The 17,603-nt window shown below is 35.1% G+C and overlaps 1 protein-coding gene across 1 annotated transcript; it reads left to right on the top strand.

Moving 5' to 3' along the window:
* The first annotated feature begins 1,843 nt into the window (after positions 1-1,843).
* Positions 1,844-14,051, top strand: LOC126887433 (apolipoprotein D-like). Its single transcript, XM_050654964.1, has 5 exons — positions 1,844-2,139; positions 7,444-7,574; positions 11,752-11,840; positions 12,956-13,045; positions 13,898-14,051. The coding sequence occupies exons 1-5, from the start codon at positions 2,020-2,022 to the stop codon at positions 14,023-14,025; spliced, it is 558 nt and encodes a 185-aa protein (XP_050510921.1). The 5' UTR covers positions 1,844-2,019; the 3' UTR covers positions 14,026-14,051.
* The last annotated feature ends 3,552 nt before the right edge of the window (positions 14,052-17,603 follow it).

The raw sequence follows: 17,603 nt of genomic DNA, 5'->3' as shown, positions 1-17,603 counted from the left end.
CGAAATGACTAAAGGAATATCGTCCGTATTCAATAGAAAGTTCGGCCGCCTGGACGAGTTAAGAAATCAGCAGCCTAAAATTGGAAGAGTACTGCGGTTGGAAGATGGTCCTCGATCTTTGCTGTATATGGTGACCAGAAAGTCTTATACGGACACGCCAAGCTACGAGAACATATGGCGTGCTCTAACTAATTTGAAGAAAATCGTGTGTAATTATGACATCAAAAATTTGGCTTTACCAAAAATAGGCCATGCAGTAGAAAATCTGGATTGGAAGATTGTGAGAAGCATGCTTGAAGTGGTCTTCAGAGGAACTGGTGTACAAATCACTGTGTGTTGCATGAACCCGAAGATGTCGTACCCTTCAAAGACAGTAGACTGTTATTTCTTCTTGAAGGGTGTATGCAGAGCTGGAGAGTCGTGTAGATTCCGCCATCCTGGGCCTTCATTTAGAGTTGCTGATCGAGACGCTCAGATCTTAAGAGGGGAGCAGTGTAGCGGAAGAGAAATCTTGGCCGATCCCCGTATAACAGTAAACACCTCGAGAATGACGTAATCGGATGTGCTAGGCCTCGCCGGAGAATTCTGGAAGGTACGTCACGTAGGCGGAACAAGCCGATAGCTCGAGATGGGAGTCGATTGTTCCAGAATAACAACTGGGTATAAATACGGGCATATTTTGTGAATAAGTTTAGTGTATAAGATAAATTCGTCTGTAACTTATATAAATAAAGTCGTATATAAATTACGAACCGCTAGTTTTATTGTAATTAGAAGTAATTACACTAATCACGCTACAATATCAATTTTTGTTTTTTGTTTCAGCGAATCTTTTCCTTTTAGTAAGACAGCAATATCCACCAGTAGACGAATTGTATGATATTGTCGACGTTCTAAATGCAAACCAGGGCCCGGATTACGTACACTCGATACGCATCGTATCCGCCATGTTTTCCCATAGCGCCTTACGGGAAAACATGGCGGATACGATGCGTATCGAGTGTACGTAATCCCTATGCAGATTCCTCGAAGGCAAATAGAAGTAACTCCACAAAGTTACTGCGAATATGTTTAAAATTAAATGTATTATATATCTGATTTGTTTATGTACATACAAATTTTAATATACTTTAATGTTAATGATTGTTGTATACTTTTTTTTCATGTGCCGTGCTCTATTAACGAGCATTGGCTACCAAATTGGCTATAGTAATTTTGTTGACGGCAGTTCGGAAAAGGAATGCAGAGGGTACACCCAGATTTCAAAAGCTTCCAGTTTCTTGGGAAGTGTATTCGTTAAACTCCAACCTTCGACACCATATAAAAGAGTAGAGAACACATAACATCCCACTAATCTAACTTTCAGACTAAAAGTAATATTGTTTCGACATATGTAATAGTTTCTTCATTTTAAAGAATGTAGCTCTGGCCTTCTCTATGCGTATGTATTTTAATTTCTTTGATCATGTTCCAGTTCTCATTTAGATTACGACCACGGTAGGTGATAGTGTTAGTTCTCTCCAGTTTTTCACCAATAGCTTGGGACCGATAGCATGTTTTTTCTCGCTAGCAAACAATTGTAAACTTATTTAACAGCAATGTATATAGAATCAACACCCTCATCGATAAGTTTCACCTACATTTCCATTAAGATTTTCAATCTTACTTTAATACAATGTTAATCTTGATAGTTTTGTTATCTAGTTACCAGCTGTAAGAAAAAATAATGAATCGGTAGGTACTTTTTTGTTTTGTTTTTTTGGCCTTGGTTTGAAACCTTTAGCCACGTAATTATTGTAGTGAGGTACTTGTTTTTAAAATAAAGCTAATTTAGTTCATATGATTAAGCCATTATTAACTATTGATTATGTTAATGTGATTAAATAGTTTATCAACTAAATATAGCTTACTGATAAATCAAGATTATAAAGCATATAAAATCCACTAAAAAATTTTACTAAAATATATTAAAAAGTTATACTAGTAAAGATTCAAAACAGATCAAAGGTTTATTGTAAAATGAAGAAAATGAGCATTTTGGTTGCAATTCTGTGTATGTTTGTAGTAAATGCACACGGTCATATTCCTCGTGCTTCTTGTCCAGATGTAAAGGGAGTACTAAATTTCGATCCTTCAAAAGTAAGTTACTTATTTAGTTTCAATATATTATAATTTGGACTAAAATTCAGTGAATTGTGTTACAAAAAATGTTACACACAAAAAGCAATCAAATACAATTTTCAAAAAATCGAAAAAACAAAATGTCAAATAAAATATTTCTAAATGCATCATCATTATTGTCCGTTGACTTTCGAAAAAAAGTCTTGTCCGAGTAGAAGTAGTAAACGATAAAAATACTCAACGGCCACAACTTTAGAGCTCAAAATGTGCTCAAAATTATCTGCTCATCCTTTGGTAATGTATACATCAGACAATCCGAACGCAAACTACTCTTCCTTCCAACAAAATTTCTGACCTTTGCCAGTAAAGAACTCCCTAATGAATATGTCAACATCCTGGAGGCAACTCCAGCTTTTTGTCTATATATTTATATTCGGTTTCATAACGTCTTACGACGTTGTCCACTGTATTCTGCCTGAGTTAGATCTTCATTTAGATTTCGAGCCCTAATCGCTTTCCTGACTCCCAGATTCTAGCTCTGTGGTGGTCTTCCTCGTTTTATCTTCTCTGACGGTTGCCATCATAGTTTTTTAGGCAATCTTTCGTCTCCCATTCGGTTCACATGGCCATACCATATGAGCTGTTTTCTCTCAATATCCTCAACTGTAGTGCCCTCTATACCCATTTGTCGATTTATTACTTCATTCCTTATTCTTTCGGCTCTTGATATTCTCATCGATCTTCTGATGGCATCCATTTCCGTGGCTTCGATCTTTTTGTTATATTTCTCGATTATTCTCCATGTCTAGGCTCTAGAAAGTAGGCTAGTTTTAACCATTGTCTCATATATGTTCCATTTTCTTTTCTTTGATATTTCTTTACTGTATAAAACTCCGTTTAGACATGCTATAGCTCTTCGTGCTTGTATGATTCGATGTTCTATTTCTCGTTCGTCTTTTCCACTACGGTGGAAGATGACGCCCAGGTATTTATATTGATCGCATGGATTTATTTTTTGATTGTTATCGATATCGAGTTGTTCTGCTTCAGCGCCAATTGAGAGCTATTTTTTCTTTTCTAAATTGATATTTAATCCCCATTTCTGGTATTCCTCAATTAGTTTTCTAAGCATATATTCCATGTCTTCTTTGTCATTTGAGATCACCACCTGATCATCTGCAAACTGTAAAGTAAATATGCAATCCTGATCGTTCAATTGTATACCCATTCCTTTGACTTTCCTTTTCCGTTGTTTCAGAGCTGCAGAAATACAAATCTTAAACAGAGTCAGAAAGATACAACATCCCTGTCTGAGACCCTTAGTAACTGCAAATTTTTCAGCTAAGAGGTTTCCGAATTTCATTTGGGAGTTCGAACCATAATATAGATCTTTGAGAGCACTAAGCAATGTTTGATATATGTTTGATGTGCCCAGAACTTCACATATTTTATTTAGGGGGACTGTGTCATAAGCCTCCTCCAGATCTACAAAAGTCATATGCAACTCTAAATTTGTTACAACTTTCTTTTCTATAATTTGTTTAAGACAAAAGATGTTATCTGTACATGAACGACCTGCTCTAAATCCTCCTTGTTCTTTGTCTTCAGACGATTGATAATCTTCCTCTATCAGGTCCCGTAGTATTCGACCATATAGCCGACGCCGCATTGAACTTGTACCGATATCCCTCTATAGTGTCTACAATTTTTCCTTTCACCTTTTTTATATATTGGAGTCATATATGCTGTTTTCCATTATGTCCGTTAATATATTCGTTAAATATCCTAGTGATCATTCGGTGTAATTTCTCTGAGCCATTGGGTTTATTGAATAAAAATAAGTATTTGCTTTTACTTACAAATATTTAAGTATTCACTTAATAGTAATTGAATAAAGTCATTTCTTTAATGCTTTATTTAATTACTATTAAGTAAATATTTAAATACTTGTAAGTAAAAGCAAATACTTATTTTTATTCAATAGACCCAATGGCTCAGAGAAATTACACCGAATGATCACTAGGATATTTAACGAATATATTAACGGACATCCAAGACCAGATGAATGGAAAACAGCATATATGACTCCAATATATAAAAAAGGTGAAAGGAAAAATTGTAGACACTATAGAGGGATATCGGTACAAGTTCAATTGTATTAGTTCCGTAGTTACTCCCTCTGGTCCGCTTTCTTTCCCATTCTTCATCCCTGCTATAGCTTTTTGAACTCTATTGATATCTATGGTAATTTTCGATTCTTGATGAATTCATACCTTCTTAAAATTCGTCCCTGTTCTCAGTTAATAGCTGTTTGAAATAATGTGTCTAATCCTCGGGATTTATGGGATTTAGAATCACTTTCTCGTTAGTCGGCTTCTTAACAGAGTTTATAAACTTCCACTCCTCAGTGCATTGTCGTCCTCCAATATAAGATTCTATCTCTCTGCACTTTCACTCCTATGTCTAATTTTTTGAGGTCATAATTATCATTCTAGTTTTCTTCTTCATTTCATTGTATCGGTCTTTGTCTGCGTCACATTTTGTACTCAACCATCTATGCGGTATAATCTTTTCTTTTCTGTTGCCGCATTTTCGACGTTTTCATTCCACCACAGCTTGTTACTAATTTTATTTTGTTTGATTCCTCAGACCTCCTATGTTGTTTGATGAATACTTGATATTATGTTCTCATAATATATGAATTTGGTATTTCTTAGTGTTTCGTCATGTTTGGTGTCCATTAGAGTCTTATATAGTGCACGGATGCTCTCATGAATTAAACTGGACAGATTGAACCGAGGAAGTTCAATTCTTTCTAAAGGCTGTTCGTCTTGGCTTGGTGAGACACTTTCGTTTAATCTACATGGGAAACAATTCTCGCCCTGACCATGTGGTGATTTGATCCGCATACTGCTCCTATCATAGCTCTAATATCACTAAGGGTAAGAACAGAACAAATGGGTCTCGGTGGAGGTGGAAGTCGCGGTCGATGCCGACATCCATGTAAAACAAACACATTGTACTGAATGAAAGAGAACAGAGCAGGTAAGTCGCGGTGGAGGTTTAGCGCGATGCCATCCAGGAGGTTTACATCGATGCTTTTGAAAATAAAATGAGTTTGTTTTACATGGATGTCTACTGCGTGGCCTACAAGGATGCTTCCCTGTGATTGGTCCGTTCGAAGCCAAGTTGTCATTACCTGCGCTATCTGAGTTGATACTTTTTATATAATCTCTTTTCTGTATTCAGTTTTTTTTAATTTCTAAAGTAACTAAATTCAGTAAATTTTTGAAATATGAAGGAGGGTCTGATTATTTACAGCTGACATTTCATGAGTATAAGCACTTGACTGACACAACATCGCAAAAGCACAGTCTTTTTGTCATTCAAATTTCATTATTAAACTACTTCACTTGATAGTAGTTCTATAATCTGTTCGCTAAACTCGGACCCAACTGGCTAGTGACTTTAGTAGGTAATTTTTTTGTTTTTGGCCAATTTTGAAAAAATTGACAAAATTACTAACTATTTAGTAATTATTAATTGTTTAGTAATTGTTTTTTTAATTTGGCAAAATTACTTACTAGAATCACTAGCCAGTTGTGTCTGAGTTTAGCGAACCGACTATAGCTCGACTGACAGCGCAGGTGACATCCTTGCTATGTGCTGTCGACATCGACCGCAACTTAACTAGTAGCATCCACCGCGACCTCCACCTCCACCTCGACCCACTTGTTCTGTTCTTACCCTAATGAGTATTTGTGAATTTTGTTTAACTATCACGTAATCTATTATAGACTTAAGATTCCTTGTTGGTTGAAACAATGTATATTTGTGTCAGTTTTATCTAACGGTTAGATAAATGGCTCACTTCGAATTCTGCCACGGACAGGGAGAGATCGATTTCCTGTGGTTTCCCGATCTCATTGCACAATTATACCTGTCACAGGGAGGATACAGCCACAGCTGCTCTCCCTGCGTCTCATCCACTAAATTTTCATAATTCTTAACTTTCACTGAATCTTTAATCCATTCAATCTATTTAATAACAAAAAATTTCTGAAAGGGACCGTTTTACCACCAAGTCCCTTCTTCTCTGACCAAACTGTGAAGGTGGCTACTCCGCAGACAAAACCAATCCACAGCAAAGACATCAATTCCATCAGTGATCCACAGCGATCCCAGTGTCACCATAAAAAACAAACCACGTTCTAAAGAGGTGACTGACACCTAAAACAGGATCGAACGATTCTTCTTCTTCAAGTGCCATCTCCGCGACGGAGGCAATCATCATAGCTATTTTTAATTTAGAGAAGGCTGCTCTGAAAAGTTCGTTTTATGTACACTCATACCATTTTCTCAGGTTGCGCAGCCATGATATTCTGCGTCTTTCTATGCTTCTTTTTTCTTGAATCTTTCCCTGCATAATAAGTTTGAGCAAGTTGTATCTCTCTCCACGTGTAATATGTCCTAGATATTCCAATTTTCTTGTTTTGATTGTATTTAAGACTTCCATTTCTTTATTAATTTTTCTCAGAACCTCTTTGTTCCTGACCTATTCTGACCATGATATTCTGACCGAAAGATTAACCACAACCGAAACCAAACCCACTAGGCACCTAGTTGGACTAGGTCAAGCAACCAGACACCTACAAGAATAATAATTTACGACTTGAGACTGGAAGGTGGCAACACCTTCATATACCTAGGATCGCTGCTAACTAAAGGTAACAATGTCAGTAAAGAAATTAAAAGAAGAATAGTGCTCTCTAATAAGTGTTAATATGGCTTAAGAAGACAGATGGCATCAAAACTACCTAGAAAACTTAAATTGACTGTATAAAACGCTAATAAGACCAGTGCTAACATATGGTTCAGAAACGTGGTCACTTACACAGAATGACCAAGAACTGCTCAAACGTTTCGAGCCAAAAATCCTAAGAAGAATATAGGGAGAGATAAAAGAACAAGGTTTGTGGCGCAGGCGTTGTATAGAAGTTTTGGAAAACGTGGCAATTTGGCACCTGAGACAGGGCATGTAATCAGGAGGGAGGAAGATATCATAGTAAGGAAAGTTATTGACCGAAGAGGGCCGATGAGACAACGAGCAAGAGAAAGGCCGAGACTTAGGTACCAAGAGGATGATTTAAAATCTATTGGAATTAGAGCATGGAGATGAGCTGACAGAGACAGGGGCGAATAGAGGATTGTTCTAAAGAAGACTTTGGCTCGTAAAGAGCTGTGACGCCACTGATGATGATGAAAACCAAACACAGACAAAAGAACCGACACATTGGACTGATCCAGTTTTTTCTGTTTTAGTTTGTTGGTCTCTGGTATGAACAACAAAGGTATCCAACAATCCTAGAAAATAACGGTAAATGTGTTTCCACGAAATATTCACTCAATAGCGATGAATCGATTGGAATTAACACCAGATATCTTAATGCAGAGTAAGTACACTATTTTCCAAATAAGTTAATTTAGTTGTCATAAATATTTATTGCATAATTGAGAACAGACTAATTATTATACGTACCTACCAAAAACTGTGCACTAGGCACCAGTGCCCCTTTGTACGTTTGTAGAATAACATGTATTCTTTTTCTCATAGGCATCTTTCAGTGCGTCACAGTTTTTCGATTTCTTTCTAAGCATTAAATTGTATGTGACAGAAAGAAAGGCACGTCTGTGATTAGAGACATTTATAACATTTATTCTAGTTGTCGATAGATTGCGCCATAATCGAAAAAAATTATTTACGAATTATATAATATATCTACGAATATAATCTGTACAATTTATAAGACTATACAAATCAAAGAAAATACCATTTTATAAATGCAATAAACACAATTGATTTGTTTTTATGCCAAATTGCAAATAAAATGTGACAACTGTCAGAATTAACTAAAATGTCATGTTAGAATAATAAATGTTATAAATGTGTATTATCAAGGACTTACCTTTTTTTCTATCATTTTTGACGCACTGAAAAATGCCTATGAAAAGGACCATATCTTACCTAGAGAGTGTGTCCATTGGAAAAGGTACCACCCTCTATAATTTGGTCCCTACAGAAAATCTAAAAATATGCAAAAGCAGGTCAAATTTATTACATCAACCCTCTAGCGGGAGCAGACACAACCCTTAAAATCTTTAATGGAAAATGGGGGTTGAGTGATACCTCATGTTAAAAATCGTTCAACTACCTTTTTAAAACACCACATACATTACCTATATTTATTTTTAGTACTTTTGGAAAAATCTTGGACTCTATACTCCAAAAAATTTTTGGAGTTCTGAACTCGATACTTACCTAATATCCAAAAAATACTGCGAAACAATACTCAAAATACTCCCATACCCAAAAAACATTTGGAGTTCTGAACTCTATAGCACTGGCGAAGCGTCCATGTAACCACTGTTACCATTGGTAATAGTTAAAAATCTTGCAAATAAATATTTTATGACTACTATTAGTGCAGGCTCGAAACGCATAATCGTTTGCAAAAATTGCCGACCGTGATTTGAGTTTTGATACGGGTTATTGGTACCTTTAGCCGTATGAAAATACTTGTTGCCACGAGCATGCGTGGTGCGTTGCCGTTCCGACCTTGCGCGCCTCGCCCACTTCCCTAGTAGCCCACTCGGGATACCATTTGACCTTGCATTAGGAGCTGCCCCAAATTTTATTTTTCTAATCTTTAGGGGGGGTCAATAGAAGTAAAAATTTAAAATCTCAACTGAATTTGACCGTTGCGTTAGCCGTCATCTTGATTTTAAACGAGAACCGTTTTTGCTCAATATCTCCGCCATTTTCAACTTTTCGACAAAAAATATATAAACTGGAATTGTTTAAAATGTGATATTATATAATTTCGTTTATTATAATTTTTTTCGTGCGGTCAATATTTTCCGAGTTATGGGGAAAAACAGTGACAGTTAAAGCATAATTATTGATTTATTGAATTATCTCGTTTATTATTACCTTTACAACAAATTCTAACCTCTACAAAAATGAAGAGAATTAAATTTTGCACAATTTCGATCTTCTTCATTTTTTTGATAAAATCAAGATTTAAGGTAGTACGTATGCGGTAAAAGCTCGAGCGTAAGACCCGATTGATTTTAAAGCAATTGTTTTTGTTCAATATCTTCCCCATTTTCAACTTTTCGACAAAAAGTATACAGACAGAAATTGTTGCAATTACGATTTACTACAATTTTTTTGAGAGAACCAGTGGCGGCTCTAATAGGGGGGTAATGGGAAAATTCCCCCCAACGGGGTCCAAAATTAAAAAAAATTGTTGAAATATTAAAATATGTTAGCTGACATAAAACTTAATTATCGACAGACAAATTCAACCAATAAAACCCGCTAGTTAATAAAATTAAGTGAACTTAATGCATATAAGTTATTATTTATGTCTTTTATGTACCGGGTGTCCCAATAAGAACGGCTCTCGGCCATATCTCAGGAACCGTTTATAGTACAGCTTTGAGAAAAAAATATTTATAACAAAAGTTGCCTCGGAAAAAGCCTGGAAATTATTTTCATAATTGTAGGCTCACCGCTAGATGGCGTTATTAAATATCAAAAATTAAAAAATCAAAATTTTACAAAATTTACCTAATGAAAGCGCACTGGAAATCCAATCATCGTCTTCTTCATAAAATTCTCCGCATATTTGATTTCACAAGTTTAATTTTACCTTGGCAAATAAGAGGTGGGGGTGAGTAGGAACCTTCTTATGAAAAAATGGCTGTAAGTCCGGCAATAGTCTTTTTAATAGACTTCAATAAATGGACAATTCGACGTAGATCTAAGGATCGAATTGTTTTGTAATGCCCCTTTGTCCGCTTCTTCTCGATCGATGATGGTAAATAAATGTTGGAAGTGTGGAGTAAAAATGGGGTTTTATTTACAGCTACTGAGTATTACAATATAGATGTTGGTCAGTTAACTTTCTATAATAGATTGCCCTTAATGACAGCTACAGATAATAATTACACTCGGCGTAACTTCGAACAACGACTTATGCACTTGTTAACGAGGTAACTATTTCAATTAGACTGCAACCCAAAATAGACCCTTTGGTTAATTTATAATCTCGTCAAAATATACAATTCGTCAATAAGTTGCATGACAACCGAACTACGGACTTTGCATGTTGAAAGATTGCAACTACAGTTTAAAGGAAGCTATTGCAAAACTTGTAAAGTTCAATTGGAAAATATATTATTTGGCATTTTATTAAGTTTGCAGGTTGAATGGACTCTAATTATTAAAATATTACTCGATGTTTCCCAATGTTTCAATCATACACGGTGAAACTATAAAAGTTTAGGAAGTTAAGAAAAAATGTGAGATTACAAATTAAGGGATTAATTTGAGATTGAACAATAAAAGAAGCTTTTATCTCATCGCATCTTTATTTTTTTCATGTAGCCTTTATCTGTATGATTTTTTTATGTTTATTACGCGATTACTCCATCAATTATGAACCGATTTTTATGATTCATTTTTTGTTATGTAGGTCATATTTAAGAGATCGATTCAAATTTAAAATTAACTTTACTGGTGCTATTGTACAGTCTGTAGAAATTTTTGAAAAAAAATATTATGAAGTATGGGAGCGGGTGGGGTGGGGGGAGGGGGAACCACAGTACAGACTGGCAACATCTGTGAAATTAAAGTTCAGGGTTACAACAACACATTTCAGAAGTCAGAATCCGGTCTGCAATTTTTTCAAACGAAACTCCTTTGAGAGTCCGGTCTATATGAAAGAATTTCATTTATATTTTTTACTAACAGAAATATTTATTAATAGTACCTAATTCAGTAAATAGCCAACTAGACGCACGAAAATATTGGCGAGATTATGTGAATCCGTTGCACGTTAATTATATGCTGTTACCACATTTCGGTGTGGTAACGCAGGAAAATACTCGCTGTCGCTCGGGACTAGCTCGTTTCTGAAATTTTTGAAGGAGCAACGGTTCTAGAGACGGCGCTTTGGCACGCTGTGTATATCAGTATTGTAACCATATTTTGGTTTGGTATGGTTCGTTTATTAGTACCTATTACAGATTACAGTGTGCTTGCATTTAAACATGGAAGAGTGTTGCTGCGTATTGCGTAATTGATCAACTACTGGAAAAGTCATTCTCGTTGTATATTTTTTTTATATATCATTTTGAAGAAAAAAATGGGATTATTGAAAATGGAAGACTTAAAATATAAACAATAGTTTTCAAAATACATATATGTTCTTTTTCCTACTTTTCCTAATTTTTTTTATGTTAATTTTATAATAGAATAATCTGTTTAGTTTGTTAATTATTTATTGTTATACCTATTACATATACATAATTACATACATATAATTTGGGAATAGTGATTTGTTTGATTTTATACCACAGGATTAAAAACAAAAACTTATATTTGGGAGGTTCAAAATAATTTTTTTAAATAAGATTTTTTTACATCTGGTTTTGGTAACAACTTTCGAAAAAGTCACGCGTCGCCACTGCTCTATAGGTAATCTTTACGGTTTCACTTTATTTTTCCAAAAGTTCTAAAAATAAGTAGGTATAATCCTGTTTGATGTAGTTTAAATCTTTCAGATCAAATGAATGGACAATACTCGAAGGAGTTGGAGTATCAGACTCGACAACAGGCGAAGCCAAGTTTACAGTAACATATAAAAATCCTGGTTAGTTAGTAGATAATTGATATTTAAGTTTCTTAATTGATATTATTATATTAAATAGTGTACTGGAGAATAATCATTATCATTAGCATCAATAAAACCAGTAAATAGAAATACGGTATGTGGCAAAATAAACACTACTGAAATGTGTAGATATGCCTCAATTTTTTATGTGTCATGCGCTGAAACGTACGAGTGGTTTCCGAACATAATTATAATGTACCTATATGTGAATGTCGTGTTAATCTTAGATGCTGCAGGATAGTTGTCAGTTTGCAGAAAAAAATTGTGGAGTGCTATTTTAGGTCGTACGGAAAGGGTCGCGAAAACTATCCAAGCTTAAAATCAACAATGGTTTATGCAGGACGGGTCAACCTGTCACACGGCCAGTGAGACTCTTAGAATACTGCGTGATCATTTTGGGAGATCGCCACTCACCAGATATAACGCCAGCTGATGGGTACATATGGGGAATGCTGAAGGAGGCAGACCGATTTACCGTCTAACATTAAGGAATTGCGGACTAGAATTATAGATTTTTTTCATGCCATAGGCCATATGGTATCTTTAACATATGTTTGATCGGAAAAGTCGTCGTGAATAATATTTGCAAGGCTATAATATCATCTTTACTAAATATATATAAATAATCATAAATATTTAAATATTCACTTCTGTACTGTTTATTTTGCGCATACTGTATTATAATATACAATTGACATCTATAAAGAATGTATTTTTACTTATTTTTTATACTTCGTTATACGATTTTCTTCCTCTTCTTATTTTAAAAATATAGCAGAGAATTGCTTATCTTGACTCTCGTTTGCTTTTTGTACTAGGTATTGTTTTTATATCTCTGTGCTTTTTTTCTTGGTCTTATAATAATCATTAAAAGCTCACTTGTGTAAGATTTGCGAACATGGAAGTTAAAATAAATAAATTTACAATATTCGGGTGACATACTTAATGAAATCGTTTAATGTTTTTCGATTGCTAATAATAGCACTTGATATTTTATTTACTAAAAGAAGAGTTATTGATGTCATATTTTTTTAAGTGGTTTGTTTTTTATTTTTAATTATTAGATAAATATTACTTATTACGTATGTTTCCAGCATTGACAGCACCTTTTTGGATTCTTGATATAGACTATGACCAATTCTTCATACCTTACTCATGCATTATACAGGATGGGCATGTTGTAGGTATGTATAAAAAGTTTACTTTAATTTTTATTAAATAAAAAGTTAAATGAGGATAATCATATCGGTATTTTTGCCGGGGAGATACTTTTGGACATGTTTGAAGTAGCTAGTGTCGATGCTCACACTATTTCAGGGGTAAACCGGCTTGTATCCTCCGAAGCTCGGTAAACGGCTCGTATCCTTTTTAGAAATGAAAATGTCGTAACTAGTACAATAAATCGACTTTACGGAAGAATTCTAAAAGATCTAATATGTGAAGAGTACCACCCATACGAATCAGAGGAACAAAGCGGCTTTAGGGCAGGTAGATCCACAACAGACAACATTTTCTCTATAACTCAAGTAATAGAAAAAATTTTACAAAGGCAAAGGCAGATATCGAGCACTGAATTTATTTAATCTTGCCCAAGTATACTTTCGCTATCTAGAGCATCTTCAGGGGCATTTCGTCAATAAAGAGAAGGTATTATCCTCGAATGTCATTTAATATGAAAGAGTTTGGTGGCAACTTAAATTAACGTATAGCTACACACTTAACAAAGGACAAAACAGATAAATTTGAGTGCCTGGTAAGGTTCTACATTTTTGCAAGATGGAAGCAGTATCTTGCCGCTGAGCTGCAGCCGTCCACTGTTAAAGCGTTAATTGATAAATATACAGATATACATCTATCAATCAACGGTTAAAGGATAAAAATGAAATATTCGATGAATGGTACGTTATTACCTATAGCTGCCGGAAATTGATAAGAAAAGTTTAAGATGGAGATTTAAAACATGTGTTCTAGTGTTTTGTTTATAAAATAAATCAAGAGTTTTCTTGAGTACGTATTATCTGTTCGTTTTGTTTCAGAGAATCTTTACATTCAGACAAGAAGTCTAAATCCATCGAATGATGTGATCAATGCTGCCCTCAAAGTTATCAACGACAACAATCTTGATGCCACTTTATTATTACATACTGATAAAACATGTGATTAATAATGAGAATAGATTTTTGAAGTATATTTGTTATTTTTATCTGGCAGATTAATAGTTCAATTGTAAATGTAGAGGACTTCTTCTTCTTTAAGAGTAGTCTCCCAATCGAAGGTTGGATATCATCATCACTATCTTTACTCTATCTACCGCTGCTCTGAAGAGTTCGATTAAACTGCATTTAAACCAGTCCCGTAAATTCTTCAACCATGACACTCTCCTTCTTCCTATACTCCTTCCGCCTCACCTTTCCCTGTATTATCAGTCTTAGCAGTTCATATCGCTGTCCCCTCATTACGTGTCCCAGATAGTTTAACTTTCTTATTTTTATTGTGTTTATTATTTCGTGTTCTTTGAAAATTATTTCTCGCAATACTTCCGTGTTAGTTTTCTTGTGTCCAGGAAATCCCCCATTTCCTTAAAAAGGCCTCCATTATAGCCATATTGAAACCAGGAAAAGCAAATGATCAACCCCAAAACTACCGACCGATTGCACTGCTGAGCTGTGTCTATAAACTGTTGGAACGCTTAATCCACAACAGAATTAGTAACACCATATTGGGGGTGATACCTATTGAGCAAGCAGGGTTCAGACCTAACCGCAGCTGCATAGATCAGATCCTATCCCTAACAACACATATCAAAGCAGGTTTTCAAAGAACCTATCAGCTGCATACGACACCGTCTGGAGACAAGGACTAATCTGCAAACTGATCCATGCCATCCCGTGCCAAAAGGTAACCAAACTCATTGATAGAATGCTCACCGACAGACCTTTTCACGTCACAATGGGCAACTTAAGAAGTGTCCAAATGAAGCTCAGCAATGGACTGCCACAGGGATCTGTTTTGGCACCCTTACTCTTTAATTTATACATCGCGGACCTACCTAGGACAACTTCGCAGAAATTTGGGTACGCTGACGATTGGGCCATTGCAGCAAGACATAATAACATGAATTTTACAGAAACAATACTGACGGATGACCTTGCTGTTATGGGTGAATATTTTCGCAAATGAAGGCTACGGCCCAATGCAACGAAAACTGAAGTGTGCTGTTTCCATCTGAATAATGCCCAAGCCAACAAAAAACTCTCCGTTCACTTTGAAAACAGACTACTCACTCATAACTCAACACCAAAATATCTTGGAGTGACTCTTGACAGAACCTTAAGTTTTAAGGAACACCTACAAAGAACGGCAGAAAAACTGAAGACGTGAAATAATATAATCCAAAAGCTATGTGGCACCACATGGGGGTCCTCAGCCTCCGTACTCAGATCATCCGCTCTAGGACTCGTATACTCGGCGGCTAAATATGCTTCGCCGGTATGGCTCAATAGCAAACACACGAAGATCATTGACACCAAATTAAACCAGATAATGCGAATGATCTCAGGTACAATTCGACCAACACCGAACTATTGGCTTCCCATTCTGAGTCACATTCCACCGCCTAAACTAAGAAGAAGTCATTCTCTTCTCAGAGAATATCGAAAAATCGAGGCTAACCATCAACTACCCATCCACCATGATAAGCTTGATATCGAAATGAACAGACTGCGCTCCAGATATCCCCCATTGTTAAGGGCCACCTCCCTACATCAGGAACATTTCGACCTCACCAACGCTTGGAGAAGACAATGAGAGAGCGACTCACCACAGGAATCACACCAAATGGCCTGTATCGATCAGAAACCGCCAGGCTTTGAACTGTCCCGCAATACATGGACGGCACTGAACAGAATAAGAACAGGTACCGGTAGATGTGCTGACAGCTTGCATAGATGGGGAAAGGCCCTTACTCCTGAGTGTGACTGTGGTGCGCAACGGCAGACCGTCCGCCACATTATTGAGGAATGCCCCCGAAGGCGGTACCCTGGAGTTTTCGATGAGTTCCTTAATGCGACCGAAAATGTTTTACAGTATATTAATACATTAGATGTTCGTTTGTGATACCTCATGTAATGTTTTATATACTTTTTTTAAATTATGTGTTCTTGTTGTATCTATGCCATACGATAAATAAAATAAAATCTGTGTCCAGGCTATTCTAAGCATCCTCCTGTAACACCACATTTCAAAGGACTGTAGCTTATTTATGTGTTCTTGCTTCAATGTCCAGCTTTCAAATAAATTGGAGTCCTTTGAAATGTGGATCTATGGGAGAATCCTCAAAATTTCATGGACATCGCATACCTCAAATGAAGACATAAGTGAATAAAGGTCATATGTAACAAAATAATGTTTTTGAGTAATTAGCATTTTAGTGTCTTTTGTTCCAAGTTAGTTATTTATTTTATAAATTTGCATTGCTACACTTTTTTAAACACGTATTTGAAGGTACTTTTTTCACAATTTAAATTGAATTTTAAAAAAGTTACTTTAAGCCAAATATTTTAAATTTTGTGGACATATTACCTTTATCCATATAGTAAAAATAATTAAAAAATGTTAGGTTTAAGTGGATGAAAGAGTTAAGTATCAAAAATGGGCATTTATTGTCAAAAAAAAGGCAATACGAACTGTAAAATTATTAAAAACATATTTTTTTAGTAGGTTCTTCATTTCTTTTTGGGACTTTCTTTATTTTCCTCTATCGCGATTTCATAAAACCATCTACAGGGTGATTGATTAGTAGGGTAAAGCTCAATAGCTCCGCTATAGTAATAGATAGCAATAAAAGTTAATAACAAAAATTTTAGCCACATTTGAGCTTCACATTACAAAATTAGTTAGAATGTTACAGGGTGTTCGATAACACAGTGGCAGACCAAACTTTTATTTTTTTTAATGGAACACCCTATATTTTATTTTAAATTCGAAATCCTGTTAACTTCTCCATCGCAAAAATATAAAGGTTTGTTATGTTATACAGGGTATTTACAAAGTTATAACCAATTTTATATGAAAATCGTAACAAGTTCAACTCCCTGTATAAATAAAAATAAGCAAAACAACAATGGTTTATAAATGCCATATTTTTTAACGTATTGTCAAAATTTTCAAGAATGGTCGATATTGCTAATTTTCTTTATATCAAATACAGGGTGAGTCAAAACGCAAGTATATTATTTTCTCATTAATTTTAAATGGAACACCCTGTATTTTATATCACTATTGAAAAGTACCATTACCGTACTTTAATTTTTAGATAACATTCCCTATGTCTAAATTTTTAGTTTTTGAGATATTTTCATTTTTCAATGGACCAGTAGCGTGGCCACCCAAATCACCAGAATTTAATAAACTGGACTGATTTTTTTGGGGTTACGTTAATAATGAAGTTTATAAAATACCTCCAACAACAAGGGATGAGATGAAAAATAGAATACAAAGTGTATTTCGATGTGTTAATTTACAAATGCTCCGTAGAGAAAGTAGCTCATTCAATGATCGTTTTTAGGCGTACATAAATGTGGTAGGCGATAATTTTGAACACTTTATGTAATTAAATATTAAAAATATTTTATTAAAAGTAGCTTCTAATTTTTTCAAACATGTTTTTTTGCAAAGTGTATTACTGATAAATTATGTTTCGTTATTTATTTGTTACATTGTTACATTTACATACAAAAGCAG

Source organism: Diabrotica virgifera, chromosome 6, assembly GCF_917563875.1.
Source record: "Diabrotica virgifera virgifera chromosome 6, PGI_DIABVI_V3a".
NCBI lineage: Eukaryota > Metazoa > Arthropoda > Insecta > Coleoptera > Chrysomelidae > Diabrotica > Diabrotica virgifera.
This window is presented reverse-complemented; position numbering and strand designations above follow the sequence as displayed.

Bases quoted from the DNA above. Each gene is read 5' to 3' on its own strand.
- LOC126887433 (XM_050654964.1), top strand. From the start codon at position 2,020: ATGAAGAAAATGAGCATTTTGGTTGCAATTCTGTGTATGTTTGTAGTA. The intron at 11,841-12,955 runs GTTAGTTAGTAG...GTATGTTTCCAG, and splicing joins AGTAACATATAAAAATCCTG to CATTGACAGCACCTTTTTGG. The intron at 13,046-13,897 runs GTATGTATAAAA...GTTTTGTTTCAG, and splicing joins ACAGGATGGGCATGTTGTAG to AGAATCTTTACATTCAGACA.